The 25,979-nt window shown below is 56.5% G+C and overlaps 3 protein-coding genes across 12 annotated transcripts; 2 read left to right on the top strand and 1 right to left on the bottom strand.

Moving 5' to 3' along the window:
* The first annotated feature begins 593 nt into the window (after positions 1 to 593).
* On the top strand, positions 594 to 4,266 carry HRC (histidine rich calcium binding protein). 2 transcript variants are annotated; one of them, XM_057711411.1, is made up of 6 exons: positions 595 to 2,270; positions 2,346 to 2,416; positions 2,946 to 3,014; positions 3,292 to 3,346; positions 3,833 to 3,869; positions 4,054 to 4,208. In XM_057711411.1, exons 1-6 carry the CDS (start codon positions 803 to 805, stop codon positions 4,088 to 4,090), a joined length of 1,737 nt encoding a protein of 578 aa, XP_057567394.1. In that variant the 5' UTR covers positions 595 to 802; the 3' UTR covers positions 4,091 to 4,208. The 2 variants fall into 2 exon arrangements, with proteins under 2 accessions (XP_057567393.1, XP_057567394.1); XM_057711410.1 differs by lacking the exon at positions 3,292 to 3,346 and having other exon boundaries at positions 594 to 2,270; positions 4,054 to 4,266.
* On the bottom strand, positions 4,206 to 25,200 carry PPFIA3 (PTPRF interacting protein alpha 3). 9 transcript variants are annotated; one of them, XM_057711405.1, is made up of 29 exons: positions 24,880 to 25,199; positions 20,262 to 20,516; positions 19,906 to 20,007; positions 19,375 to 19,539; positions 18,940 to 19,014; positions 18,395 to 18,469; positions 17,873 to 18,094; positions 16,748 to 16,894; positions 16,524 to 16,658; positions 16,013 to 16,096; positions 15,746 to 15,877; positions 15,249 to 15,311; positions 15,017 to 15,096; positions 14,584 to 14,728; positions 13,841 to 14,034; positions 12,608 to 12,830; positions 11,642 to 11,805; positions 11,387 to 11,514; positions 10,593 to 10,686; positions 10,163 to 10,244; positions 9,245 to 9,445; positions 8,563 to 8,625; positions 7,149 to 7,324; positions 6,634 to 6,731; positions 6,239 to 6,414; positions 6,083 to 6,151; positions 5,687 to 5,858; positions 5,220 to 5,291; positions 4,206 to 5,132 (listed from the first exon to the last, which is right to left on the bottom strand). In XM_057711405.1, exons 2-28 carry the CDS (start codon positions 20,499 to 20,501, stop codon positions 5,233 to 5,235), a joined length of 3,564 nt encoding a protein of 1,187 aa, XP_057567388.1. In that variant the 5' UTR covers positions 20,502 to 20,516; positions 24,880 to 25,199; the 3' UTR covers positions 4,206 to 5,132; positions 5,220 to 5,232. The 9 variants fall into 9 exon arrangements, 8 of the variants coding, with proteins under 8 accessions (XP_057567388.1, XP_057567386.1, XP_057567384.1 ...); XM_057711403.1 differs by having other exon boundaries at positions 4,206 to 5,291; positions 24,876 to 25,199; XM_057711401.1 differs by having other exon boundaries at positions 4,206 to 5,291.
* Positions 25,201 to 25,281: 81 nt separating this feature from the next.
* Positions 25,282 to 25,920, top strand: C16H19orf73 (chromosome 16 C19orf73 homolog). Its single transcript, XM_057710893.1, is given in 4 exon segments — positions 25,282 to 25,400; positions 25,545 to 25,653; positions 25,655 to 25,796; positions 25,799 to 25,920. Coding segments are annotated over 4 exon segments (492 nt in total).
* Positions 25,921 to 25,979: the final 59 nt, after the last annotated feature.

Raw genomic sequence — 25,979 nt, 5'->3', positions numbered from 1 at the left:
CAGCTCTCTGACAGGGACAGCTGCAGCCTCCTGGGTAACCTGAGCCCCTTGTCCCCCCCTCGCTGTATTTATAGCCCTGGCCTGGCCCCATCCCCTGCCCCCAGATCTGAGTTCCAGGGACAGGAGGTCACGGCTATGTGTACTGGAGCAAATTCCTCGCACCCCTCTCCAGAGCCTCCACATTGGCCTCCACCATCTCAGCAAAGTAGCCCATTCCGGCCAGAAACTCCCCATAACCTAAGCCCCAGTCCTTCCTTGGCAGGGGTCTCTCCCCTCAGATGCATCCCTCCTGCTCCACTTCCCCATGACCCAGGCTCCCCCCAGATTGGCCTACTAAAAATCTAGCCATTGTCTTTGCAGCTGACAAACGTGAACTTGTTGGCAGCCCAAAGTCAAGTCCCTTGGCCCCTCTCTCCCGGCCAAGGAGAGACCCCTTCATCCACTCCCTCCCCGGTTGGGAGGAGGAGGAGGAGGGAAGGGGCAGACAGGGCTGATCCAGAATAACTCAGGGCTGAGAGTAAATTTAGCTACAGAGTGGGGAGGGGAGAGACCCTATTGGCTGGGAAGTGGGAGGGAGGGCCAGAAAGGGGGGTCAGGGGGCTCCGGAGACTGCCTCACAGGGGTGTCCAGAGCCCAGCTGTGAGGGCCAGAGGGCAGAGACGGAGAGACACAGCAAAGGAACGACACAGGGAGAAAATAAGAGAAGGAGCCCAAAAGGGACAAGGACCCCAACATTCATCCACATAGCCACAACTGCAGTGGGAGCCAGCCCTGGGAGAAGCTCTGCTGCCTGTCTGTCCCCATGGGCCACTGTGGGCCATGGCTGCACGCTTCCGTCCTCTGGGCTGCAGTGGCCAGCCTGCTCCTCCCCCCTGCCATGACCCAGCAGCTGAGAGGGGCTGGGCCAGGCCCCAGCAACTGGAATAACAATGCAGGAGCTTCGGGGCCTTCAGAGGATGGGTCGGGCAAATTTGGCCACCCCACGCATAGCCATAGAGGCCATGGAGATGAGAACAAGGATGTCTCTACGGAGAATGGGCATCATTTCTGGGGCCACGGAGAAGAGGACAAAGATGTCTCCAGAGAATCCCAAGGCCATAGGTACCAAGGCCACGAGGCAGGAGATGAGAACATCTCTGATGAGGAGGAATACACAGAGCATGCCCAGCAGGCCCGTGGGCACAGAAGCCGTGGGAATGAAGACGCGGAGGATCCAGCTGCGCACGGGCACCACTTCCCCAGCCACAGGAGCCACAGCCACCAAGATGAGGACGAAGACGAAGTTGTGTCCAGTGAGCATCACCATCATATCGTCAGGCATGTACACCGAAGCCACGGAGAAGAGGATGATGAAGAAGGGGAAGAGGAGGATGTCTCTACTGAGTATGGACACCAGGTCCACAGGCACCGAGACCATGAGAAGGAAGAGGAGGAAGATGTCTCAGATGAACACCACCATCATGGCCCCAGCCACAGAGATAAGGATGACGAGGATGAGGATGTGTCCACTGAACACTGGCACCAGGTTCCCAGGCACACCCACCATGGCCTCGGAGAGGAGGAGGAGGAAGAGGAGGAGGAGGAGATTACAGTCAAGTTCAGCCACCATGTTGCCAGCCACCAACCCCAAGGCCATAAGAGCGCTAAGGAGGAGGACTTCCCAGAGGAATATAAAAGAGCAATCCCTGGCCATCACCACCACGGAGTCCCCAAGGAGGAAGATGAGGACATCTCTGCGGAGCTTGGCCACCAGCCTCCCAGCCACAGGCAGCAAGGCCATAGAGATGAAGGGACTGGCCACAGAGGGTCCATCAAGGAGGAGATTAGTCACCACCATCCAGAACACATGGGGGTGAAGGATAGAAGCCACTTAAGGGAGAGTGATTCTGAGGAGGAAGAGGAAGAGAAGGAAGAGGATCACAGCTCCCATGAAGAAGATGATGAAGGTTCAGAGGAGGGAGGAGGAGGCACCTGCCATGGCAGCCTGGGCCAAGAGGATGAGGAAGACAAGGAGGAAGGTCATGGCCTCGGGCTGAGCCAGGAGGAGGAGGAAGAAGAGGAGGAAGAGGAGGAGGAAGAAGAGAAGGAGGAGAGGGGGGAAGAGAGGGCTGAGGTCTGGGACCCACTGAGCCAAGACCACCAGGAGGAAGAAGACGAGGAGGAGGGGCTGGAGGAAGACAAGCTCCCCTTCACCATCATCCCCAACCCACTGGCCAGGAGGGAGGTGGCTGGAGGTGCCTCCAGTGAAGAGGAGAGTGGTGAGAACATGGGTAAGTGATCTGGACTGGATGTGGGTGGGGAGGAGCGGAGTCAGCCTGGGTCACTCTGCCCTCTTGTCCCCATAGGTCAGCAGGATGCCCAGGAGTACGGGAACTACCAGCCAGGGTCCCTGTGTGGCTACTGCTCCTTCTGCAATGTATGTCCGCAACTCAGCTCCATCCACCAAGCTGTTTCTAGAATTTGTTCCAGGGCTCCGATGTGCCTTGGGAGGGCCCTGAGCAAAGGGCCTGAGTTAACAGAGTCACTTCTGGGGCCAAGTAGGGGACAGACTGGAGGCCAGGAGGCTGGGGAGGAGCCTGGGAAAATGGTCCAGGAAAGAGAGGGTGAGGCCTGAGCTGCACTTTCAGATGTGGGGACAGGGAGGAGGGTGCAAGGCAGAGCCAGGGGAGGTGGGACAGGACTGGAGACTGACAGGCTGTGGGGAGAATAGGGAGAGAGGGGGTGAAGAGAGTACCCAAAGGTCCAGCCCACAGTGACAAGGGGACGTTGGGGCGCCTTGCAGTAGGGAAACAGGGTGGAAAGCAGTGGGGGGGGGGGAGGAGATACTGAGCTCTGTGTCAGAGGTGATGAGGCTGAGAAGTTGGGGAGATGTCCAGCGGGCAAGGTGGAAGACTGGCCAGTGGCTCCCAAACGTTCCCATCTAACCAATCTCCCCTGGTCCCCAGAGATGCACTGAATGTGAGAACTGTCACTGTGACGAGGAGAACATGGGAGAGCACTGCGACCAGTGCCAGGTGAGACTTATCCCAGACTCAAGGATCCACCAGGCTTCCGGATGGCCCGGGACTATCTGAGCACCCCAGCCCCAGATCCTCTGCCCTCAAACTGACCTAACGCCTTACCCCTGATGCAGTCTTGACTCCAAACCCCATCCTGCCTCTGACCTTAACCTCCACCTAGCTAGCCTCCTGCCCAAGCTAGCTTCCTGCCCATGTGCATCCCACGGCCCATCCCGACTCCACCCCTGACCACCTCCTACCGCTCATTCTCTCTCCCCATCCCCGCCCCCAGCACTGTCAGTTCTGCTACCTTTGCCCGCTGGTCTGCGAAACTGTCTGCAGTCCGGGTGAGCATGGGTGGGACCCAGGAGAAACCTGATGAGGGGGTGGGGTCTGGTGGGGGTGGAGCCAACCCGAGGAGCGGCCGGAAGGTTGTGGGGCAGGGCTATGTGGGAAGGCGTGGCCAAGGCTGGGACTCTGGAGCAGGAGGAGCACGGAGGGGCGGGGCCCGGGCAGTGGGAAGGTTGAGGATAGGTACGAAAACCTCCGAGGTTAGGATTGGCTGGAGGGTTGAGGGGCGAGCCTAGAACCGAGAGGTTGGGGCCAAAGCAAGTCGAATTCGAAGGACAAGGCGTGGGGTGGGGCTCCTGGAGAATGGGAACACCCAGAGCCAGGAGGAAGGAGTGGGACCTTCAAAGGAGACCCAGTAGAAGGAATTCTTTTGGGGGAAGGAATCCAGAAAAGGGGTGGAGCTAGTCCTGATCCCGAACTGAGTGAAAAGTGGCCCCCAGTTTCACCCGTGCTGTACCCCTCAAGCCTCTTCTCTCCCACAGGAAGCTACGTCGACTATTTCTCCTCGTCCCTGTACCAGTAAGTGTGTGCAGGGGGGAAGTTTAAGGGCCCCGTTTAGAAAGGTGTTGTCCCGCTGTGAATTACTGGACAGTCCTGGGCCTCTATTTCCCCCTTGGTGAAATGGGTAGGTTAACCATCTCTAAGCACCCTGGTGTGAGCTTTGGACACTTCGGCTGTCCAACCTCTGCGTCCTTCTCTCCAGAGCCCTGGCAGACATGCTGGAAACTCCGGAACCCTAACCCAACCACACGGCTGCGGCGCAGACACATCTCCCTGGCCCTCCAACCCCTTTCCACGAGCCATATTTATTTCTCTGAATAAACGTGCTCCCCGAAACCTCACTGTCAGGCCTGGGGTCTGGATCCTCTGGGCACCGGAGAACATGGGCGGGGACTGGGGACTTGGGCGAGTGGGTCGGAGGGAGAAGGGGCGGAATCCTGGAGGTGGTCGGTTTGCTAGGTCCTGGTAAATAAATCAGTCAACACGGGAGCTTTTTGAAACAGTTCTCTTTACCCGTGATCACTGAATGACGCCTGGGGCAGGGAGGCCGACCAAGAGTCGGGGGCGAGGGCTCCCCCACCGTCTTTCCTCCCCCCACGCCACGTCGCCCAGTGGCATCGTGGAAAGAGGATTCTCCCATGCAAACCCCGGAGCTGGAGAGGAACGGGGAGCGCAGTTCTGCAGCCCCTACCCCCGGGGCACGGACACGGCCACAGCACGGGGGGCGGAGGGGCCTCGGGGACACGAGACACTGGGGAGAGAGAGGGAACCCCGCCCGCAGCTGACCCCTGGCACCGGCGACGGGACGCGGCGGGGCAGGGCTGAGTGGCACAAGGGGCGAGGCTTTTAGCAGCGAGTCCCCCCTCCCCTCCTTTCGGAGGAAGAAGGAAGACTTGGACCCCGCGACTGGGAAGAAAGGGGAGGGGGCAGCCTCTCCCCGCATGCGGCCCGGGAGGGAAGCCCCACCCCCTTCCCGCGGGGAAAGGGCACCCATCTCCCATCGGAAACTGATCAATAAATTACAAAGTAGAGGAAAGGGAGGCGGAAGTTTGGGACGGGATTTTTTCCTGCCCTCTTCTTCCCCCCTCTCAGTCCAGTGCATGTGGTTTGGCCCAGGCCCAGTCCATTTGTGAGGCGGGGACCAGCATTCCCCGCTTGTCTGTACAGATGGTCTAGTCCGCGGCACGAGCTCCCCAGCAAGCTCTCCCGGCGAGACCATACTCTGGGCAGGAGGGGAAACAGCCCAGCCTCCGAAAGGTGCTTCCGTCTGAGTGAGGTCACCTGCATTGACGCCAGGCAGTACGTGCAGCTGTGAGATCCCTTGTGCTGCCCAGAACCCCTGTACAGATTGCCCAGTGCAGTCCTCACCTGGAGGCCTACACTAGCAGGAATAGGTCCGGACAGAAACGCCATCTGCCCGGGAACTCCCAGAAGTCTGGCCTGGAGGGAGAGAGAGCAACGGTTCAGCCTGGAAAGCGCGTGGGCACACATACACACACGCCCAATTCCTACCCCAGTATTTCTCCGATCCTCAGCCCTAAGCGTCCTTCCTTGGATTTCTCCTCCCGAGATGACAACCACCGCCTGGCTCCAAACCGGTTTCCCTCCCTTTCCCATAGCCTTGGATTCCTTCAAAGTCCCCCAGGTGACACTTTGACGAGCTCAGCTCCCACCCTGCAAAGGGGGTGCGGTGGAGTTGGCTTATTGGAGCGGTCCATTTGTCATGGGTAGGGAGAAAGGACTAGGCCATTTCAGAACCTGAAGAGGGAGGTTCCCCCCCACACCCCAGAGGAAGGGGAGAGGAGGAGAGGCTGAAATGTTTGGGATCCGCCCACCTTCCGGCTGCAGCTTGCGGAGAGGGAGCCCCGGCGAGCCCAGGGCTCCTGCTGCGGCTGAACGAAAGTTGGGGGGCAACATCTCAGCTGAGTCAGGGGTTACGCCTCGGAGGTCCTTCTCCCGGAACATCTTCCGCCAGGATGGGGAGCGGCTGAAAGACTTTGCACTGTCCTAGGTATAGGGGCCCGGCAACCGGTGAGGGAAGAGGGCCGCGTTCCGACCCCGCCCCTTCAATTGACTCCACCCCTCCCCAGGTCCCTTCCCCCTTTAACCCCGCCCCTTCCCTGGCACCGCCTCCAACCACAACTCGCAGGCAAAGTCAAGCCCCACCCCTTCAGCTCCGAGCCTAGAGGTGCCGCTGGGAGTGGAGTCTCCTATGCTGCTGCTGCGCCCACCTCATCCAGCCGCCTGTCTGTGCCCAAGGAGATGAGGTTGCTGAATTCCTTCTCCAAGAGCTGCCGGGCCTGGGGAGGAGAGGTGGGAGAGGGGTTGCAGCGTGCAGTCCGCGAGGTACGGATGCCCAGTAAGCCCCGGGCCTAGGGGCAGCTCACCTGTGCATTCTGCGTGGGGATCTGCAGGAGCAAGGCCAGGTCGGAATAGTCGAAGGTCTCGTCCAGGGCAAGCAGCGCCCCGTGCACCCCGCTCTCCGTGAGGTTCGTGGCGAATTCCTTCAGACCCAGCCCGGACACCCAACCCATGACCCGCTCATTGGACCACACCATCACGTCTGGGGACAGAAGGGACCCTCAGCTGTGCCCCTCCTGGGGCCGGGCCTTTCCAATGTATCCCGTATCTACACCCCCATTTCCTCTTCCTGGCCACGCCCCCATGCTGGCTCCACCCCCTCTTCCCTGGCCTCCCTCCCCTCCACTATGTGTGCCTCCTCCAGCACTGCTCCAAGCCCTCCACCTGGCTCCCTGCTGGATCCTTACACTTTTCTACTCACCTCGGATCTGGGTCTGACTCTCTTCCCGCCTTCGCTCCAAGTCTTTCCGGTCATAGTTGAGCCGTTTCAGGCACATGATCCCGTAATGCAGACTCACCCTGCGTAGCAGAGATAGTGGAGTTACAGACGAGCCCTCACAATCCCTATGACTGCTGCTCCTATTGGGCTCTCCCCCTTGTCTGTGGTCTTCTGGCACAGGTTGGGGAATTGCTCCATTGGATCTTTTCTATTGATTGCTGATCTTCCCAGGAGTCGGGATATTTTCAAAAAGCGGTTTCTATTAGCCAACCTGTAAGGGGTTTGGGGTCAACTAGCGAAGCTGTCTCAGAACTTGGATTTTTCTTAGTGGGCCCTCAGGGGTGGAAGGGGCATTAGAGTCTGGATTTCCTGACAATCCAGGCTAGAGGACCAAAGATAGTCCAAGGAATTCCCCATCACTGGTCCTGTTTGCCAAAGACTCTCTAGAAGTGGGGCTTCCCCCCTTGGACTGTCACCATTGGCCAGGCAGCCCCCACCTGTGGAAGCTGTCCACCATCTTGAGTTGGCCCCGGAGCTCCTTCTTGTTAAGATGGTCTAACATTCGGGCATCCACCAGTGACTCCATGAAGTAGCTGCGGTATTGGGGCAGCCCCAGGCTGGGCAGCCAGTCGTTCCCCACCCATTCGTGGTTCATGTCGCCGTATGCCAGGATCTGGGCCATGGGCAGGTGGGGGAGGGGTCAGGCCCTCTGACCCTTTCCCATGTATATATGAAAGGGTACAGTCCAACCCCCCTCCCCCAAATCCGAGGTTGTTCTTTCTCCATCCCATAGCAGGACAATGGCCAATCTTTGCCCAGGACAATGGACAATCCAAAACTGTCTCCCTTTCCTTCATGATGACAGCAGAGACCCTTGTCTACTTAAAATGCGGTCCGCGGACCCTCAGCAGCATCCTCACTTGTGAACTTGCTGGAACTGCAGAATCTCAGACCCGAGGCTACTAAATTGAAATCTGCATTCTCACAGGATCCCCAGGTGATCTGAACTGTACATTAAAGTTTAAGAAGCACCAGTCTAATATTGTCCCAACTCGGAACAATGGCTCAGTCCAACATCACTACTCCCCCAAGTCAGCACAACGGATTCTTCCAATGTAGCTCTTTCCCCAACAGAGGACTGCACTGTCCCCAAAATACTAGCCTAATGCTATATCTGGCCCAGGACAATATTCTGGATCAACCTCAAGACCTTCACTCCTCTTAGCATAAGGAAATAATCCATACCTTCCCCTTTGTTGGGAAGCAAGACCCAACATAGCTCCTCTACCTCAGGTGAGTTCATCCCGCTCTCCTCTTGAGAACAAAATGTATCTTCTTCTCCCCAACTTCTCAGCCTGACCTGCCGCCCCAAATGCTTTCCTTTTCCCCCCAGTACAGTGGAACAATCCCACTTCCCTCTCCACCGTAGGGTAAAGAGCTGCTCAGCGTCCCCCTCTAGCTAGAGCAATGAAACAGCCCCTGGAGCCCCCGAAACCCACCATAATGGAATGACCCGTGCACCGCTAACAATGGAACAGTCGGGCTTCTACACCGACCCGCACCAAGCCGCAATGACAGCCCAGAGCAGAGCTCCGCGCAGCGCCCCTCCCGAGGTGAGAATGGAATGCTCCGGTGAGGGGAGGGGCGGGGCTCGGAGAAGGAGGGGCGTCCATGCAGCGTGCACAGCCTGTTCATGCGCCCACGGCCCGCCCCGCGCCCCCTACCTGCTCCCAGCTGATCTCCTTGGTCTCCTGACCAGTTAGTGGGAAGAGGGGAGAGAAGGGGTGGGTTAAGGGGCAGGCGGAGGAGGGCGGGAGGGACGGACAGACAGCCACAGACTCACCCGTCCCTCCCGTCCCTCCCGAGGGAAAGTTAGTGCCACCCCCAAGGCCACCGGCAGGGGGCACTCACAGGCTTGGTCGTCGCCGTAAGGGACTCCATCTCCTCATGTGTCATCCACACGTTTCCTGTGGACTGAGGGGCGAGGGATGTAACGGAGGTTGAGAGAGGGTTTCTGGACAGGGGAGGGGAAGGGGGTCGTGCTCCTGGAGGAGCCAAATTAGGCATGGGAACACATAATTTTCTATATGGAACAAAATGATAAAATTTTAGGAGGCAGTAAATGCTATGGGGAAAAATAGATGTTCATGTGTGGGGTGATGGGGGTGGTGACTAGTTTAGCTCTTGAGTTAAGGAGGCCTCTTGGAGGTGGTGACATTTGAGCTGAGACCTCAAGGATGAGCAGGAGCCAGCCTTGGGGAGAAAAGAGCAAGAGGTGCTCCAAGGAACGGGAGCAGCAAGTGCCAGGGGCGGGGGGGCGGGGGGAGGGGGAAGGGGTCCCTCATCAAGGGTCTTGTAGAGAACACTGTGAATTGGCTTTTTCTCCAGGATGGGATCCCTCTGGCTGCGGTAAGACAGGCTGAAGGGAGGCAAGGAGACCTGAAGGGAGACCCCACCCTCAGAGATAATCCAGGCAAGAGACCGTGGTGTATCAGAGAGAGCAGGAGTGAGCGGGCCCCAGGATTGGCTACTTTGAGGACAGTAGGCGGGGCCCTGAGACAGCAAGGGCTGGGATTGGCCCCTGGACACTCACGGTGCGGGAGGAGGCAGGAGCAGAAGGTGAGGTGAGCGAGACCATCTCCTGGATCGCGAGGCGCAGCTTGAGCCGGTGCAGTGGGTTGCTGATGCCGATCTCGCGCTGGATCTCCGTGTCTGACAAGTTGGCCATGATGGCACCGCTCTTGACATTGGCCCGGCAGGCGGCCACATACCACGCAGGCATGCCTACCCACAGCTGCACCAGAGGGAGGGAGGGAAGGAGGAAATAAGAAAGGGGGGAAATGAGACAAAGAGACCGGGACATATGGGGGGAGAAACGGGAGAAATGGGAAAGGGACAGAAAGAAAGAGAGAGAGGGACACAGAGAGGTGGGGAAAGGCAAATGGGGGAGAAACAGAAAAGACACGAGAAAGGTAGCAGTGGGAGGAAACCCGGCAAGGCACAGAGATGCGAGAGTCAGAGGGAGACAAAGGAGGAAAGTCAAAGAAGGGTAATACCAGAGTCAGAGGGGAAAGAGAGAGATGAGGAGAGACAGAGACAAAGACACACAGAGATGAGAGACAGAGACGGGGAGAGAAAGGAGCAAAAGACATTGAGAGAGAGACATGGGCAGACGTATAGGGAATGACAAAAAGACAAAGATGGGGAGAGAGGCAGAAAAATAGAGACAAAGAATCCCAGAGAGAGACATGGAAAACCACAGAGACAGAGAGAGACAACAGGACCGAGGTGGGCATGGCCAGAAGGACAGGGGTGAGGGGAGAGAAAAAATAGCAACAGGAAGATCTACAAGAAGCCTGACCCCTCCCAGGGCCTCAGCCCCCACCCCCAACTCCCCTCCACTGCCACATCTGGGTTAAAAGGATGGTACTAGGTGGACCTGGACAGCCCTAAGGGTGGGGTTCTCAGACCGATTGGGGTGAAGCGTCAGGATGTTTCTGGGCCCCAGTACCTCTAGCCAGGAGACCACAGTGGGCCCATCCCAGGCAGCAAAAGGCAGGCCCTGACGGCAGGCCTCTTCCAGAAGTTCATGCCTAGCGAGAGGGGGCCAGGGCAGGAGATCTCAGGGGTAGAGACACCTAGCCCTCTTGGATGGCCCCCTTCACCAACCCCCCCCCCCAAAGCAATTTTTATGACTGTAGAAAACATGGCAAAAGGTTAAAAAATATACTTGTGAGTCTTTGTAATCCCTCCTCTCCCCCCACCACCACCAAACACACATACACCAATCAAGAGAAAAGAGGGAAAAAAAGAAAAGAAAACCTCTAAGGGTTCTTAGCTTCCCAGGCAAGCAAATTCAGGATCCTGGACACCCCCTCCCAAAATTTTCTTCTCACTTATGACCAACCCTTGCCCCCTCCATACCACACACCCACACTCACTTCCTCTTGTTCCTTCGGTCCTTGTCTCCTGGGCCTGTCAGCTTGGCGAGCCCCAGAGGGTCAGTGGCCAATGTTTCATCTGAGGGTGTTCCAGCTGGAGGCAGGGAGGGGCCAAAATTTGGAAAGTCTCAAAGGGGAGGCAGAATCTTTGATGCGGAGGGGTTGAGAAGGATGCCAGGAAAGCAGGGGCCCAGAGGGATTAGTAAATGAGGCCGCACAGAGGGAGTGGTAAAACCAGACAGGGACCAATGTCACCTCCTAGGCAAGGAATTGGAGAAATCCCCAAAATAGGGCTGGATTCACTGGGCTGGCCTTGGTAAGCTGGCAGTGGTGTGCTGGTAAATATTTAACAATTGGCTCCCTGGGGAAGGAGAGGGTATTTCCTGATTTGTAGCATTTGCCAATTCCCATGGTGTAAATAATCCCACCAATTTCAGGCTACCAATATGATGTCAAAGCAGCTCATAAAATTCCTGAAAATTTAATTAACTTGGATTTCCCAAGCCAGATAAGCAGGCTCCAGCACACCAGGTGCCCTGCCTTTAGGATGCTCCTCCCTCTTCTCTTTAAAAAAGTAGGTAAATAAAATAACAAATTCATTTGTCCACCAGGCACTCAGGCAGGTGTCAGAGTGCCCTTTCCTTGTCCCTTCTCCTCTCCACTGCCTCTGCCAAGGTTCCAGTGTTCTAAATGAATTACCAAATGAATGAAGATAGGATTGTATGTCAAATGAATATGTAAAGAAGAAGGAAGGAAGGAATAAAGGAAGGGAGAGAGGGAATCAGGGGACTCACCCAGAGAAGAGCTGTCCCGACCTGGTGGTCCCATTCGCCCCTTCTCCTTCTTGCCAAAGAGACGGCCTATGGATGACTTGATGCTCTTCTTCTTGGGAGCTTTGTGCAGGGAATCTGGGGTGCCCTCACTGGGTGAGCAGTACAGAGTGAAGGTAGATCTCATCTGGGATGCCTCCTTTCATCCCAAGTCGTTGTCCACTCCCACCTCCTTCTCCCAAGCAAGTCCCTACCTGTCCCATCCTTATTCTTACTGACCTTCCCCGTGAGGGCCCTCCATCTTCCAGGGATCCCGCCTGCAGTGCCAAGGCCTGGGTCATTCTCTCAAGGCGGGCAGACCGAGGAGTGGGAGGTGGGGTGTCTCCTGGGATTGCTGGCCCCTCCACCCGTGGAGCCCCAGCTTCCTCCTTGGGGACATGATTCTGGAGACAGAGAGGCAAAGATGCTAGATTGAGTTGAAGGGATCGTGTTGGGGGCTCCTCATTAGTTCAGATGTTTACTAGGTGTCTGGGATACCCCTGATTTGGGGTGGGGCACCACTTCTAAAGATAGCCTAGATTAAGTGAGGGTGAGTTGCAGAAATATAAAGGCAATAACTGCAGTCCCCCTGAGCTTGATAAGCCCATATTTATAGTATCTTAGCTTCTGGTGTCAGGAGTGGGATCTGCTCAGCCTCAAAGACAGCTAATGAGTTACAGGTTCTGAAAATAGGAAAGCTGAGTTTAAGGCAGTAAAATAGGGTGTAGAGATCTTGTGCCTCCCTCAAAGGTCAATTCTGAGGATCTAATGGTACTTCTCAGATGTATATTTAGTCACAGAAACATTTTTCTAAAAGTCCCACACAGTGCAAATTCCCTGGTGGTCCAGTAGTTACAACTCAGTGCTCTCACTGCCGGGACCCAGAGTTCAATCCCTGGTAGGGAAACTAAAATCCCACAAGCTGTATGGTGTGGCCAAAAAAATAATAACAAAAATAAAAAATCCTATGCAGAGTTAATGCAGAAACAGGTAAAAGTAGATCAGATCTGACTAAAGGACAAGTTAGGGTTCAGGAACCTAGTGGCTCAGGCTCCCCTTTGCCCTTTGAGTTGGAACTTTTAGGGAAAGGTGAGGGTGCTTTTGAAAATCACTGGTGTGATGGTCATTGTTGCTGTTTGTTAGGGAGCCCTGTTTATGACCTCCCCCCACCACCACCACCAAGCTGAGAGACTTAAGAATACTCACAGCTTTGTCAGTGCCCTCGCGGGCAGGGCTAGGGGGTGCCAGACGGGGTGTTGAGTGGCCAGAGCTGGGAGGGGAGGGGCTGGCAAGGGTAGAGGTGGTGAGGGAGGGGGGCAGTGAGCAGCTACTGCGGTAGCGGCCCAGTGAGTCCAGGCCAGAGCCAGACACCCGGCTCTCCAGCTCTTCTGCCCTTTGTTCTGTTGTCTCCTTTTCCTCTTGGATTAACCTGGGGAGGGAAAGGGGGAGACGGGGTGAGGGGACTGAGGAAGACAATAGGAGAGGGAGTCTGGGGATCCCAACGGGCCAGGAAGTCTTGGTGGAGCAAAAATAATCTGAAGAAGGCACGATGAGGTTAGAGGGTCTTGAAAGATCCCTGATGGACTCACAGGTTCAAGGGGAGTCAAGGGATCATGATAGGCTCAGGAAATCATGGAGAGATTAGGGATGACAGGATGATCAGGGTCTGCATCAGGATGACCCTGATAATAAACAAGTAGTTCTGGAAAAGCATAAATAGATTACTATGGGCAAGAGGTCAAGTTCCAAGTAGGACAGCAAGAGCAAACTCATAATAAGGGCAGGGTGAGATCAGGGGCTCAGGTCAACCTAGGATCTGGGAAGGTCATGGAGACATTTGATGAGAATCAATGTCTCAACTCAGAACACGTTTGAATGGAAGATGATGGTCATGTTGCTATGCTGGGGCCCATGGAAAGTGTTTTCTTAGAGAACTGCTAAATAGAGCAACTGCTGGGGAATCAGGGTAGACTTTATGCGGTGGGGGATTCTTAATAAATTGAGGATTCTTGTTATATTAGGTAGAAATTCTTGTTATCTAGAGTTGTGGTTCTCAAGGTGTTTTGGATTGGGGACCTTGTGGTGTGTTGAGATTCTTAGGATACTGGGAGTCTCTGGGTGATTGTTGTGTGAAGCCATGAAAGCCATGAGGTAATGGAGGATTCTCGATGGATTGGATTGTGAATTTTGGTATTTGGGGATGCAGTCTCGGGTATATGGGGAAATTATGAGTACTCGCTGGGGTGTGTGTAATGTATATATAGCACATAGGAGACTTCTGGATATTTCCTCAGGGATTTCTGGATAGTGTTGGGCTTGGAGAATTCCTTGAGGATGGCTAAGAAAGGAGTTGGGCTTAGGTGTGCAGATCAGTCTCCAGAGCCAGGGGTCCGTAGGCTTAGCTCAGGCAGGGTGCGGAGGAACTGGGCCAGTGCTCACTTGATCTCTTTGTTGATGGCCTCTAGCTGCTCCTGAAGCATGATGGCCAGCGTCTGCACATCGGCCTGCCCACTGGGGGAGAGCAACTCAGCTCCAAACATCCCCTCCGCCTCCTCCTCATCGGAGCCATCCAGCTCCCCAGGGAATGGAGGTGGCATGGACCCCGCAGGGGCAGACCGCTCCCACTCCTGTCTCTGTGTGGAGACAGAGAGACGCCAGGTGGACAGGGGCCAAGGTAGGTGCCGAGTCTTCCTTCCCCTCTCCTGAGCCTGCCCACCCTCTGTGACCCTGCCCCTGTGCCCTGACACTGACTGCTCTCACCAAGGGATCCAGCCCCTACATTTTTCCCAGCCCAGCTTTCTCTCTTGGTGGGTCTCTTTTCTTGACCACCCATGACTCCACCGCCTCTCTTTGATTCCACTGTTTCCTTAGACCCAGCCCACGTCCCTTCTTCACTTGGCCCCATCCATTCCAGGATTCTACACCCGGCATACCGTCCCCCCAAAACCCACCCCTCTTCCCACCCCATTGTTCCTCTAAAGTTCTCACCAGGCACCAGGACATCCATGTGAAGAGATATCGAGGCACGTGGGGATGATGGAAGAAGAAGAGAAGACAGTGTGGGTCCAGGAGACCTTGCTTCTCAACTCAGTCCCCTCCCAGAGCCCTGCATATTGGCCTCCATCTCCTACTGCTGCCCTCCCAAGCCCTGCTCAGTTCAGGCCCTAGAAGTGGCTGCTGACCTTAGAGGGCTCATCCTTGACCCCCGACCAGCGGCCCCTCTTGCTTGCCCGGCCACTGCCAGGCCCATAGGGGTCCAGGTGGGCTCCAGAAGGTAAGGTGGGTGCCTGGGAGTAACGGAGCTCCAGAGCACTGCCAGGGAGAGACCTGTGGGCATGGAGAGAGCAGTCAGAGACCAAGGAGTCAGGAAAAGGAAACAGAGGTCAGCAGTCATGGGGAAGGGCTTGGCTCAGAGGACTGGAAGAGAATCTGAAGTCAAAGGTCAGGAAAAAGGATCTGGGGTCAGAGGTCATGAAGTCAGGCATGAAAAATAAGACGGACCAGTGGAAGTCTCAGGAGGACAGGGAGTGGGGTGGGGGAGACGTGGGATCAGAAGAGATGTGCTTGGCCAAGGGGGCTCCATGGGCAGAAGTGGGACAGGAAGATAACTGTCACCTGGAGTAAGAGGATGGTGGCCTCCCCCGCAGCTGGTCAATCTCCATCTGCATCCGCTCCATCTCTGCCAAGAGCTGCTCCTGGGGGAGTAGGTTGGAGATGTCAGGTCAGAATCTGCCCCCCTCTCCAAGTATCAGCCCCTCCCAGCCAGGCTGATCCCAACCCCAGCAATGCCTGCTCCATTTCCCTGGCCCTCACCCCCCCAGGCCCGCCCTTCCGGGCCCCTCCCTACCTTGTTGAGCAGTAGCTCATCCTGAAGCTTCTTCATGTTGGCAATCTCCTCGCTCAGTGAGTTCTGTGGGGGGCAGGGGTGCAGTGAGGGGGCAGAATCTGTAGGCAGCCTCCAGTGCACAGGGACAGGCCTGAGGGGACCCCAGGGGGAATGAGGTGGGCTCGACTGGTGAGCTGGACGGGGAGAGGATTGTGGAGCCGAAGATGCTGCTAAGGAGGGGAGTCCCTGGGAGCGCAGAATTCAGCATCCTGTGTAATTTCAGTGGATTCAGAGTTTGAGGGTCCATAGGGTTAGAGGCTTGGGGAAAAGCCAAGAATTCAGGGTACCCCAGAATTCAGTTCTAGGGTGTTTTAAATTAGGTGAAAGGGTGGTAGTCCCAGCAATAGAGCAATTTCAATTTCGGGATGCCCAGATTTGGGGAGATCTCAGATTACTGTTTGGGGAAAGGTCTGGGGCCCTAAGATTCCAGTTTATCGGAGTCCTAGGTTGGGGCGCACCTTCTCCTCCAGGGCCCCCATGCGCTCCTTGAGGTGAAGCTGCAGCCGTTCGTTGGACTCGCTCAGCAGCTTGTCCACTGTCTCGGACAGCCGCTTATTGTGGTCATCGTTCATCTTCTCCCGTTGCCGGGCCTGCCCAGAGGAGAGCAGAGGTGCTCAAGCATCGAGCAATGCCCCTGCTCCGAGCTCCCACCCTGCCCACCTCTCCCCCACCCCCAGCCCAGCACTTCACCTAGGCTCCTCCCCCAAGTCTCAAAGCCCTCTCACCCGCTGCAGCTCCTGGTTCTTTTCCTCCAACTGGGCCTCCAGCTGCCGAAGCCGCTCCTCAAAATTCCCATGACGTTCCTCAGCCTAGAGGATAAAACCCATGGCATCTGACTTTGTCCCACTAGGACCCAGTCAGGCTCCAGGCCCCACCTCCTCCACGGCTGGCTTCCAGGCCCCGCCCCTGGAGCTCGAGCCTCCTCCCCCACAGGACTCCAGACCTTGCACTTGTGATTCAGGCCCTGCCCTCTTCTCTAGTCTACTGGCCCTGTCCCCTTCTCAGTTCTCGTTCCACCCATCCTTTCAGTCCAGACTAGAGAACACCACCCCTCACCAAACCTCCACGCCCTTCCCCCATTCCAAGTCACGTCCCTTTCCTAGACCCCAGGCCCTGTCCTTTTCAGCAGAATTCAGGCTGTAGGTCTCCAACCCGTCCAGACTCAAGGCCCCGCCTCCTCCAAGCCCTGCCCCTTTGCCCCAGAGACTCAAGGCCCGGCGGCAGGCCTGCCCTCACTTTGTTGAGCGCCGCCACGCGCTGAGCGAGCTGGGCTTCTATCTCTGGCAAGGTCTCCGCCTTCTGCAGCGTCTGCTGCAACTTCTGCTTGGCGTCGTCCAGCCATTCGGCCAGCTGACGGCTCTTCTCTTCACTCTGGGGGACACAGACCGGGGGGAAGGGAGGAGCTAGGTCAAAGGGGCCACGGCCTGGCCCCCATCGCCCCTCCTCGGCCGTGCCCCCACCTGCCGGTACAGCGACTCCTTGCTGGCCAACTCGTTTTCCAACTTGTCGTTGGCGTCGTGCAGAGACGTGGCCTCGCGCTGGGCACTCAGGTAGCGCTTCTCTAGCGTTGTAATCCGCTCCTCCATATCCTCCCGCTGCGCCAGCGCCTGCAGAGGTGACGAAGGGCCGCGTGGACTACAGCTCCCAGAAGGCCGCGGGGGTAGTCTAGGCTTAGAACCCCAGTTCAGGCACCCGAGGGTATCGTGGGAAATGAAGTCCCCTGCCATCTCGGCGGCAGAATGTTGGAACCACAGCTGCCAAGAGCTCCCAGCAATAGTCAACATTAGAGCCCCTGCCACCTGATAGCTAAAATGGTGATACAGCACCTCCCATAAACTTCTGGGGCAGTACTGGCTTAGACCCTCCTCCTATGGATGGCCTAAGACCCATGGGATGGAAAGTATCCACTCTTCTTGGCCCACTCACCTTCTGGCACAGCTCAGGTTTAGAATCACAGAGCAAGTGCCCTAGGGTCTCACAGGAAACAAAAGTCCCTTCCATCTGGAAGGCAACATCCCCCAAGAGCCCCCAGGGTAGCACAGGCTTAGAAAACGAGAGAAGGTGCCCCAGGGTCTCATGGGGGATGGACTCCTGCCTGGGAACCCGTGTGGTGGGACCACACTTCCCAATATGCCCTGCGCCACCATCCTCGCTTAAAATCCGAGGTAAAAGCCCCAGTGGATGATGAAAACTCTTATTTTTCATTCAATGCTTTCAAGAATCCATGCGCTACATTTTCCAGCAGTCCCTGGAGCATGGGAGTTAAGATCAAGGAGGTTCAGCCAGGATGGGGTGAAATGCAGACAAAGGAGTTCAGTTAAGAGGCACAAGAGAATTTCCCAATGATAACATAGTAACTACGACCAGATACTGGGCAACTACCATGTATGTGTCATGTGCTAACTCTCTGACAAGGATCATAAATCCCATTTTACAGATGAGGAAACAGGCTCAGAGAGAAGAGTCCACCCAGCTTGTGAGCTGAGTCCAGATTCATGAGTTCTGTGAATATGGGCAAAGGGGCACAGGGGGGATTAAGGGGAGGGGAGGGACAGAGGGCAGCCCAGCAGGGGCTCCGGCCTCACCTCCTTGAGGTCGCGCTGGAGCTTGGCGTTAGCTTCCTCGGCCTTACCCAGCTCGCGGTGGGCGGTGCCCAGCTCCTCCTCCAGCTGGCTCATCTGGCGGCACAACACCGCCAGGCGCTCCCGCAGCTGGCACACCTCCGCCCGCTGCCGCTCCAGGGCCTCCTCCAGCTCTGCCGTGCGCCGGTTCGAATCCCCACCAGGACCCAGGCCATTGGCAAGACTCTTGAATGGGGACAGTGAGGGAGGAAGGGACAGAACTCAGAGTGGGGAACAAAGAGATAGAGAATGCAAGGAGAGAACTGATGGGGGAAATCAAAGATCAGTAAGGGCCATGGAGGGCACAAAAGTGAGCTAGCTGACTTGAATCAGAAGTCAAAGGCCATAAGCGTCTGAGGAGTTCAGATGTCCTAGGGTCAGTGAGGACATACCAAACATTAACAGGACCATCACAAAGTCAGGGGGATAAGTGGGATCACAGGGAGGGGGGAAGAGCAAGGGGAAGGAAAGTCTTCTACATCTCACCTGCCCATCCCCATCCTTGCCGGGCTCCTCTAGCCCCGACCGGCGCCTAGACAGCTGCTCTCGAAGGCTCAGAGTCTGGCAACGGGAAAGGGAGATCAGGGCAAAGGGGGTCCTAGAACCCCCGTTCTACTTCCCACTGGCACTAGTCCTGCTGGGGCCACCCTTATCCCACAGTCTACCCTTAGATCCTATGCGCACATTATATCTCTCAGCCGCCCACCAGAGAGGAAGTCCACCCTTATTCTTAACCTTAGCCTCCTGGTGGAAGTGTCTTAATTTTCCCCACCCAACCATTTCCTCCCTAGTCAGTTCTTTCCCTTAGCCCCAAGCCCTGGTTCTCACCTTAGTCTCACTGTCACAGGGCAGTAGTCCCCTTAGTCCTGCGCAATGAGTTCCTCCTTAGGAACCTCATTGGTTCTCTTCATAGTGCAACCCCATTGGTCCTCTGCCCTAGTCCTGCCCCCAACAGATTCTATGACCCACCCAATCAGCTCCACCCCATTGGTGGTTCATTAGTCTCTCCTCCTTCTTGTCCACGCCCCCACCTCCTGATTGCTCAGCTCCAACTCTTCCTCTAGCACAGCCACCCGCTCCAGTGCCATTCGCAGCCGCTCCCGGACCTGGGGATGCGGGCAAGACAGAGTGAGATGGAGATCAGACACAATCAAGGACAGTTGATGCAGAACACCTTTGGGATAGACCTGATAGGGCGACATTAGCATTTCTCTATTTATAATAAATGTGCAGCCCCAACTAGCTACCAAGGCAGCCTGACCCACTGGCATCCCCCAACCTATCACATTTTTCTATTATCAGTCACTCAGGTCCCGGTCTGCATAGCCTGTCTCAATCAATTACAGTCAACATTCTTCCCACTTGGGCCATCCCCAACCAATCACAGCCAGAATTTCTGCCATTCAAGACAGCCCCAGCCAACCACGAGTTTCTGTTCTGCATCCAGGCTCTTCCAACTCTCATACCTTCTCATCCAGTGCCTTGTGGTGTTCGAAGAGGGATTTTAGAGCCTTAAGTACCTCCACTTCGGAAGAGACCCCGCCCGGGGACTGTGCCTGGCGCTTTACCACAGTCATGCGCAGTGACCTCTCGTGCCTGGACACCAGGCACTCCAGGTGCTCTAGGAGAAGCTACAAGGATAGGACACAGGGCCAAGGAAAAGTGTCAAGGGAAGAGAGACAGAGTGAAGGAAGAGGATTCAGACAAGTGGAGCGGACACATGGAAGAGGTGGAGCCAAGCAAAGGGGTATGGAGAGAGGTCAGGAGAAGAGAGGGATAACAGAGGTGGGGGGGCCGGGGGGGGGGGCGTCATGGAAGGAGTGGTAAAGGAATGAGAACGGTTATGCAGACATGAAGGAAGGAGGGGACCAGAGGAGACCCGCCAAGTTGTGGGAGCAGGGAGAAGAAAGGAAGTCGAGATAGGGAAAAAGATAGGTCAGGCTGCAACACCCAAGGCCCCGCCACCCCACTTAGGTCTCGCCGCCAAGACCACTCACCCGCGTATTGTTCCGCTCTGCCTTCAACTCTGCAATTTCTTCCTCCCGTTCCAGTAGCTGCTCCCGACACAAGTTCAGCTCCTTCGTCAGAGCCGCAAACTCCTGTCCAGATGTGGGCAGGATCGGAGAATGAGATCAATCCTTTCCCCATCTCCATTTCCAAAGGACTGGGTGGTTTGGAGGCCCCTCCCCTCCCCTACAAGTCAGGTCCATTCAAGGGGCGCACGCCCCGCCCATTACCGGCAAGCCTCTCCCCCTTCCAAGTGCAAAGTCCCACCCCTTCCGGACTGCCCGCCCAGCGCCTTCGCGAGCCAAGGCCCTGCCTCCTTCAGGCCCCGCCCTCGCCCCGCCCAGACCTGGGGCAGCGCGATGCTGAGCTGGCGCTGCAGCGAGTCCTTCTCGTGGCCCAGCTCGCGCAGCCGCAACTGCGCCGTAGCCAGCCCGTCCTGCGCTTCGCGCAGCGTCTCGAGCAGGCGCTCGCGCTCCGTGAGCATCGTGACCATGAGGCGCTCCAGCTCGCCGCCCGCCTCGTCCGGGCCCAGCGCCGAACCCCGCCGGCCATCCTCGCTGATGGTGGGCATCACCTCGCACATCATGGCGGCGGTGCTGGCCTGCGGGTACGGGGAGGGAACAGGGAAGGAAGAGCGGCTTCGTCAAAGCACAGGCAGCGAAACTGAGGCACCGTAACTGGGATACTACATAGTGAAAACTAAGGCAGGGCAATCCGAGCCCGGCACAGAAGAAACTGAGGCCCATCCATTCTGATCGTGGCACAAGATAAACGGAAACCCGTTGCTCTCAGGAAACCAGGCCCGGCTGGGTGAAAGCATTTGCAGAAACTGAGGTCAGACTCCATCACACACTGGCAGCAAATCTAGGCCCAGCCTAGTCAGAGAAACCGAAGCTGGGTGACCCTTTGCCTGAGTGAATGTGGAAAGTTTGCAGGCCCCTCCCCTCCGGTCCAAGTCCCGCCCCTTCGAGCGACTCAGGCCCCTCCCATCACCGGCAATGTGGGAATTTCAGTCTACCTATTCTGGCCCTGCTGCAAGAGGCCAAGATCCAGCTACCTCTTCTCTCAGATCATAGGGATCCAGGTCCCCTATCCCTCCCTTCTCCCAGACAGAGGAGTCTGAGCCTCAGCCTTCTCCTTGCCAACCCCAGGAGTCAAAGACCACATCCCCCTCCTCCCAGGACACAACAGTCTGGGCTTTCAACCTCCAAACATAGACCCAGAAATCTCAGCCTTCAGACTTCTCCCCCCTTCAAAACCCAGGAATCCAGGCCCGGGGGCCCCAGGAGTCCGGGTGCATGAATTGCGGGCAGAGATGAAGAGAGGTCTCCTGAGCCACTCCCTCCACATACATCAGGTCAGACAGGTCGAGCTGGCCCAGCCGAAAGCAGGAGGGACTTTCACTCTGTTTCTTCCTTTCTTTCTCTCCCTTCAGGCAGAGGCATAACCGGTTCTCAGAGTGGTTAATTCCCAGCCCCACCCAATATTAGGACTATGTCTGAAGCCTGGGACTGGGACCTTGGACTCCTGGGAGGAGAGGAGGGAACTGAGGGCCCTGGGACCTGGGAGAGGAGACAGCTGGGTGTCTGTATACTTGGTTCTTTGAGGAGGTACATCTGGGAATCTAGACACCTGAATCCCAACACTCAGAGGTCAGATTCAAGAAAATATTTATAAGAGGGCAGACCAGACTTAGGCCCAAACCCAACATAGTCTCTCAAACCCAGAACCTACTCATGAGATGCAACTAGGGATGTTTTAGGGCAGCTGCTCTAGAACTTCAAATTCCCTGAGAAGGAAACAAAATTCAGCAAGGCTGGGTGTAGAATCTAGAAAGCCATGGGCATGAAGACACAGCACGGAGTGCAGAGAGGACATACACTTCACCTTTACATTGTGCTTGGGGTAAGATCTAAACACTGGGCCAAATAGAGGGGCATATTCTAGAACCCAAGTCTGGAACTTTGAACCAGCCAAGAGCAATCCAATAACTTAAAAGAGGGTCTGGGTCACCCCAGAACCCCAAACACAAAGGGGAGGATAATGATAGCTAAGAACAGACCTAATGCAATGCACAACAAACCTAAGTCAGGAGACATAATCTAGAACTCGGAACCTACCAGGGATGAAGGTATAATACAGAGATCACGTGCTTGGTTTTTTCATGCATCTGGAGGGCAGAATATATGCTCTAGAATTTGGAAAATGCCCTGGAGGCAAAGAAAAACCTAGAAAATAGCAAGGAGTTTGCCTGGGATTTAGAATTGCCTGGGAGAAGATGCAGAAGGATGCGTTCTGGCAATTGAGAATTTACTGGCATAAGGACTGAGCTGGCAAAGGGGGTGAGGGTGGGGGTGGTGTGTTCTAGAAATGAGGACATTTCTAGGTTGAAGACTCCAGAAGAGGAGAGAGCCTAGAGCATGTTTAGAATGCTGAAGTGGCAGATGGAGGAAGCCCCCAATCCACCAGGGGACAAGTTCTAAGCCAAGGTCACGCTAGGGAAAAGATGGACAGAGAAGGTGGGAATGGATGGGCCTAAAACACAGAACATGAGGAAGGAAGATGCACTGTACAACACTTCAGTGGGAATCCTCAAGATTTAAGGCTGTAGGACTGGATGGAATCTAAAATAGGGAAGTGCACGGATTTCTCAGGCAGTCCAGTGGTTAAGACTTGGCACTTCCACTGCAGGGGATGCAGGTTCAATCCCTGGTCAGGGAACTAAGTTCCCACATGCTGGGTGGTGCGGTCAAAATAAATAAATTAATTAAATTAAAAAATAATAAAATAAGGAAGTGCATTTTAGAATGTATAGTGCAGTCTGGAGAAAGGTTAGAGCATGTAAATGGAACACATATTTTCTAGAACTTAGAATGCCCCTGGGAAGATAATGGAATCTAGAACAATGCCAAGGATATGGCTAGAACCTAGAACACACCCAAAATGAAATTTTAGAAGAAAATAAGCAAGGACTGGCTTCTTAAAAGTTGGAACATGTAGGGAATTCCCTGGTGGTCCAGTGGTTAGGGCTCTCTGTGCTTTCACTGCTGAGGGCCTGGGTTTGATCTGATCCCTGATCAGGGATCTGGCAAGCAGTATGGTGCAGCCAAAAAACCCCCACAAAACACAAAAAACAAAAAAGGAACATGTCTAAGGAGAGGAGGGCGATATCAGAATTTGGCTTGGGAGCATTAGCTAGATATATGAATTTACCTGGAGAATGTCATGGCTCAAATTTAGCATCTAGCCTAGAATTTAGAACATACCTTGGGTGAAAAAGGAACAGAGATGTTGACTGGGAGTGTTCTAGGGTTTAGAAAGAATCTAGAACACGAAGCATTGCCAGGATGCATGCTTAGTTGGAAATGTGGCAGACAATTCTAGATCATGAAATGAACTCAGGCCATAGAACACATCTGGAGGAAGGGATGTAGAGTTGGCTCAGTCTGAGAGTGTACTCAAAGGATGGGGCGTCATGATATAAAAAAATCATGATGGGGTGCTTGAAACATCTCAAGAAGCTGGGTCTCAGGGGAGAACACTGCAAACCCCAGGGATCCCAGAACCAGAGATGATATAATAATGAAGCAGGGATTTTTCAAGGCCACCAGAGATGTCAAGTTGATGGGTGATTGTGAGGCTGTAGGGATGTGGGTCCCTAAGAGTTACAGCTGAGCAGCTAGATACTTGGGGAAGGGGGCAGAGTTTGGGAACTGGACTCCTGAATCGTTGTGGAGGTAAAAGACAGGAGATGAAAGTTTGGAGCCTGAGTCCTTTTTGGAAGGGTGGGCAGGTGGGGTCGATGGCTTTGGTGGGGAGAACAGAAGGCGGTATCTGAACTCCTGGGTCCCTGAGGGGAGGCAGGATCAGGGACAAGGCATCTAGGTCTCCAAGGGGGAGGTGGGTAGAAGCCAGAGAATTGCATTAAGAATCGCATTCTGAGTGCCTGAAAGGGAGAGAGTCATGGCGCCTGAATCCCTAAGGGGGCAGATGCTGGGGTGCCAGGTGGCTGTGTATATTTGTCTGAGGGTCACAGGGGCTGTTGAACTGTGTCTCTAAAGAGGGCAAAGGCTGGAAAACTGGATTCGTAGATCCTGAAGGGATGAGGGCTACCAGCTGGGGCCTTTAGCCAGAGGAAGTGAAGACTGACAGGGCCCCCTGAACCTGGTGGGATCTGGATCCCCGGATGCCAAGATCCCTAACGTGCACCAGGCAGGAACATTCTGAAGCCCTGACTCCTCAAGTAGCAGCTGGGGTCTCTGAAACCTGGGGTGCTGAGGGTGGGGCTGAGAGCCTGGCCAGCGGAACCCTGAGGCCCGGACGCCCAGGTCGGGGAGGGCCTGGGTATCCCCGGGTCAAAGGCGCGGCGGGGGGATCCCCGCGCCGCCGGCGCCCCCTCCCCGGAGGCAGCAGCAGGAGATGGGGGAGGCAAGGCTGCCGAGAACGGTGACCATGGACAGCTCCAGAGCGGGCCTGTGTCCAGGGCGGCCACTGAGCCAGCCGGGACTGAGGGACTCAGCCGGCTGTTCAAGCCCGAGGACCGGAGATGGGAGGACTGGATGAGCGAATGGGGGACTATGCGGACGCGACGGGGGGTGGGGGGCGACCGGCCCTAGCTGGGGGAGCCTAGCTGACACAGCCGGGGCCGGTGTCTGGAGCTCCCAGGACTGGGCCCTTTGAAGAAGAGGATCTAGGTCCAGAGGGGGTTCCCGGGGCTGACCTGGGAAATCCAGGCTCCTGGGCCCTGGAGGAGGCACAAGGCGGCAGTACGCCTGGGATTCTAGGGTTCGGCTGGGGACTCTGAGAGCCGGGAGGGGCACGCCTGAGTCTCTGGGGTGAAATCTGGGCTCTGAGGTCCCCGGGGATGAAGAAGAGAATCCAGATTCTCAGGGAGGCGGGGGAAGCTCGGCGAGGGGTCCGCGGGGTGGGCGCTGCCAGGCGGGCCGTGCTGGGCTCTTACCTACCTGGTCCGCGGCGGCTGCGGGCGGAGCTGAGCTGCAGGAGGGACGTGGGGTGGGGTGGGGGGACCGGGCGGGGCCCCTGGCGGCGGCCGGGGCCCGGATCTGTGGCTCCGGAGCCCTGTCTCCGCCGCTCGCGCGGGCTCCGCGTCTCTTGCTCCGGCTTGGGCGCTGGGGACCCCCCTCCCCTTCACGGTCTCACAGCCCTCTACCCCCTAAAACAGCCCCCTGCCCCTGTCGCCGTTCAGCCTCCCCCCGCGAGGCCGCAGCCGCCAGATCCAGGGGTGCTCACCAGCGCCCCCCAAATCCCACCTTCCCCCGCCAAAAAATTCCTCCTCCCTCCTCCCCCCCGAACCAGCTCCAGGGCGGTCGTGGCCCCTTTAACAGGAGACTGACAGACGGCGCCGAATGGCCAATGGGAGGCGGTGTCGGCGCCGGCCGGCGGCTAAACCCCGCCTCCGCACTGCCTGGGAGGGGTCGCGCGGGCGGAGAGCGGGAGGCGGGGCTCAAGGCGTGTCGGCCAATAGGTAAGGGGCGTGCGGCCACTGGGCGGGAGGCGGAGCCCGGCAGGGGGATGATGTCACCTGGAGAGAGGCGCGCGGCGTGGAACGCGAGTCGCGACCCCGGATTCCGGCGGTGGCGCGCGCCGGCCCTCGCGCCGCACGGGACAGGAGGGTGGGAGTAAAGGATGGATTTTAAGGCGGGGGAGGCTCCTGGAGACATGCGCTTGGGTTGGAAGGTGGGGTGAATGCCGGGTCGGCGAGTGCACCTTATTCTGCACCCCTTGTGCTCGCCTCCGGAACTGCACGTGGCACCCCCACCCCCGCCTCCCACGCAGACGATTGCGTGGCCGCCAGGGCTCCCCCGACGGACTAGACTAATGGTTCGCTCCGCCCCGCCCACACAGGGGCCGCCCACTGACTCTTGTGCGTTTCTGGCCTGCTCCTTCAGACCAGCTACACACGAAGGGGGCTTGGCCTACACCCTCGGAATCTCTGAAGGGTAGGGGGAGTTGTCTTCAGTTCTGACCCCGCGCTCACACCCTGACCGGGTCCCAGCCTTCACCCTGGGCTTGTCGCTAGGAAGCCTGCCAGCCCCTGCCTTCG

Source organism: Hippopotamus amphibius, chromosome 16 (assembly GCF_030028045.1).
Source record: "Hippopotamus amphibius kiboko isolate mHipAmp2 chromosome 16, mHipAmp2.hap2, whole genome shotgun sequence".
Lineage (NCBI taxonomy): Eukaryota > Metazoa > Chordata > Mammalia > Artiodactyla > Hippopotamidae > Hippopotamus > Hippopotamus amphibius.
The sequence above is the reverse complement of the archived record's forward strand: the minus strand, read 5'-3'. Positions and strand labels throughout refer to the sequence as shown.

Excerpts from the sequence above, each read along its gene's own strand:
- HRC (XM_057711410.1), top strand. The coding sequence starts at position 803 with ATGGGCCACTGTGGGCCATGGCTGCACGCTTCCGTCCTCTGGGCTGCA. Across the intron at positions 2,417-2,945 it reads GCTACTGCTCCTTCTGCAAT|AGATGCACTGAATGTGAGAA; the intron begins GTATGTCCGCAA and ends CCTGGTCCCCAG. Across the intron at positions 3,015-3,832 it reads AGCACTGCGACCAGTGCCAG|GAAGCTACGTCGACTATTTC; the intron begins GTGAGACTTATC and ends TCTCTCCCACAG.
- PPFIA3 (XM_057711403.1), bottom strand. The coding sequence starts at position 20,501 with ATGATGTGCGAGGTGATGCCCACCATCAGCGAGGATGGCCGGCGGGGT. Across the intron at positions 19,540-19,905 it reads CAGAGCGGAACAATACGCGG|CTTCTCCTAGAGCACCTGGA; the intron begins GTGAGTGGTCTT and ends CTATCCTTGTAG. Across the intron at positions 9,446-10,162 it reads CTGTGGTCTCCTGGCTAGAG|CTGTGGGTAGGCATGCCTGC; the intron begins GTACTGGGGCCC and ends CCTCTGGTGCAG.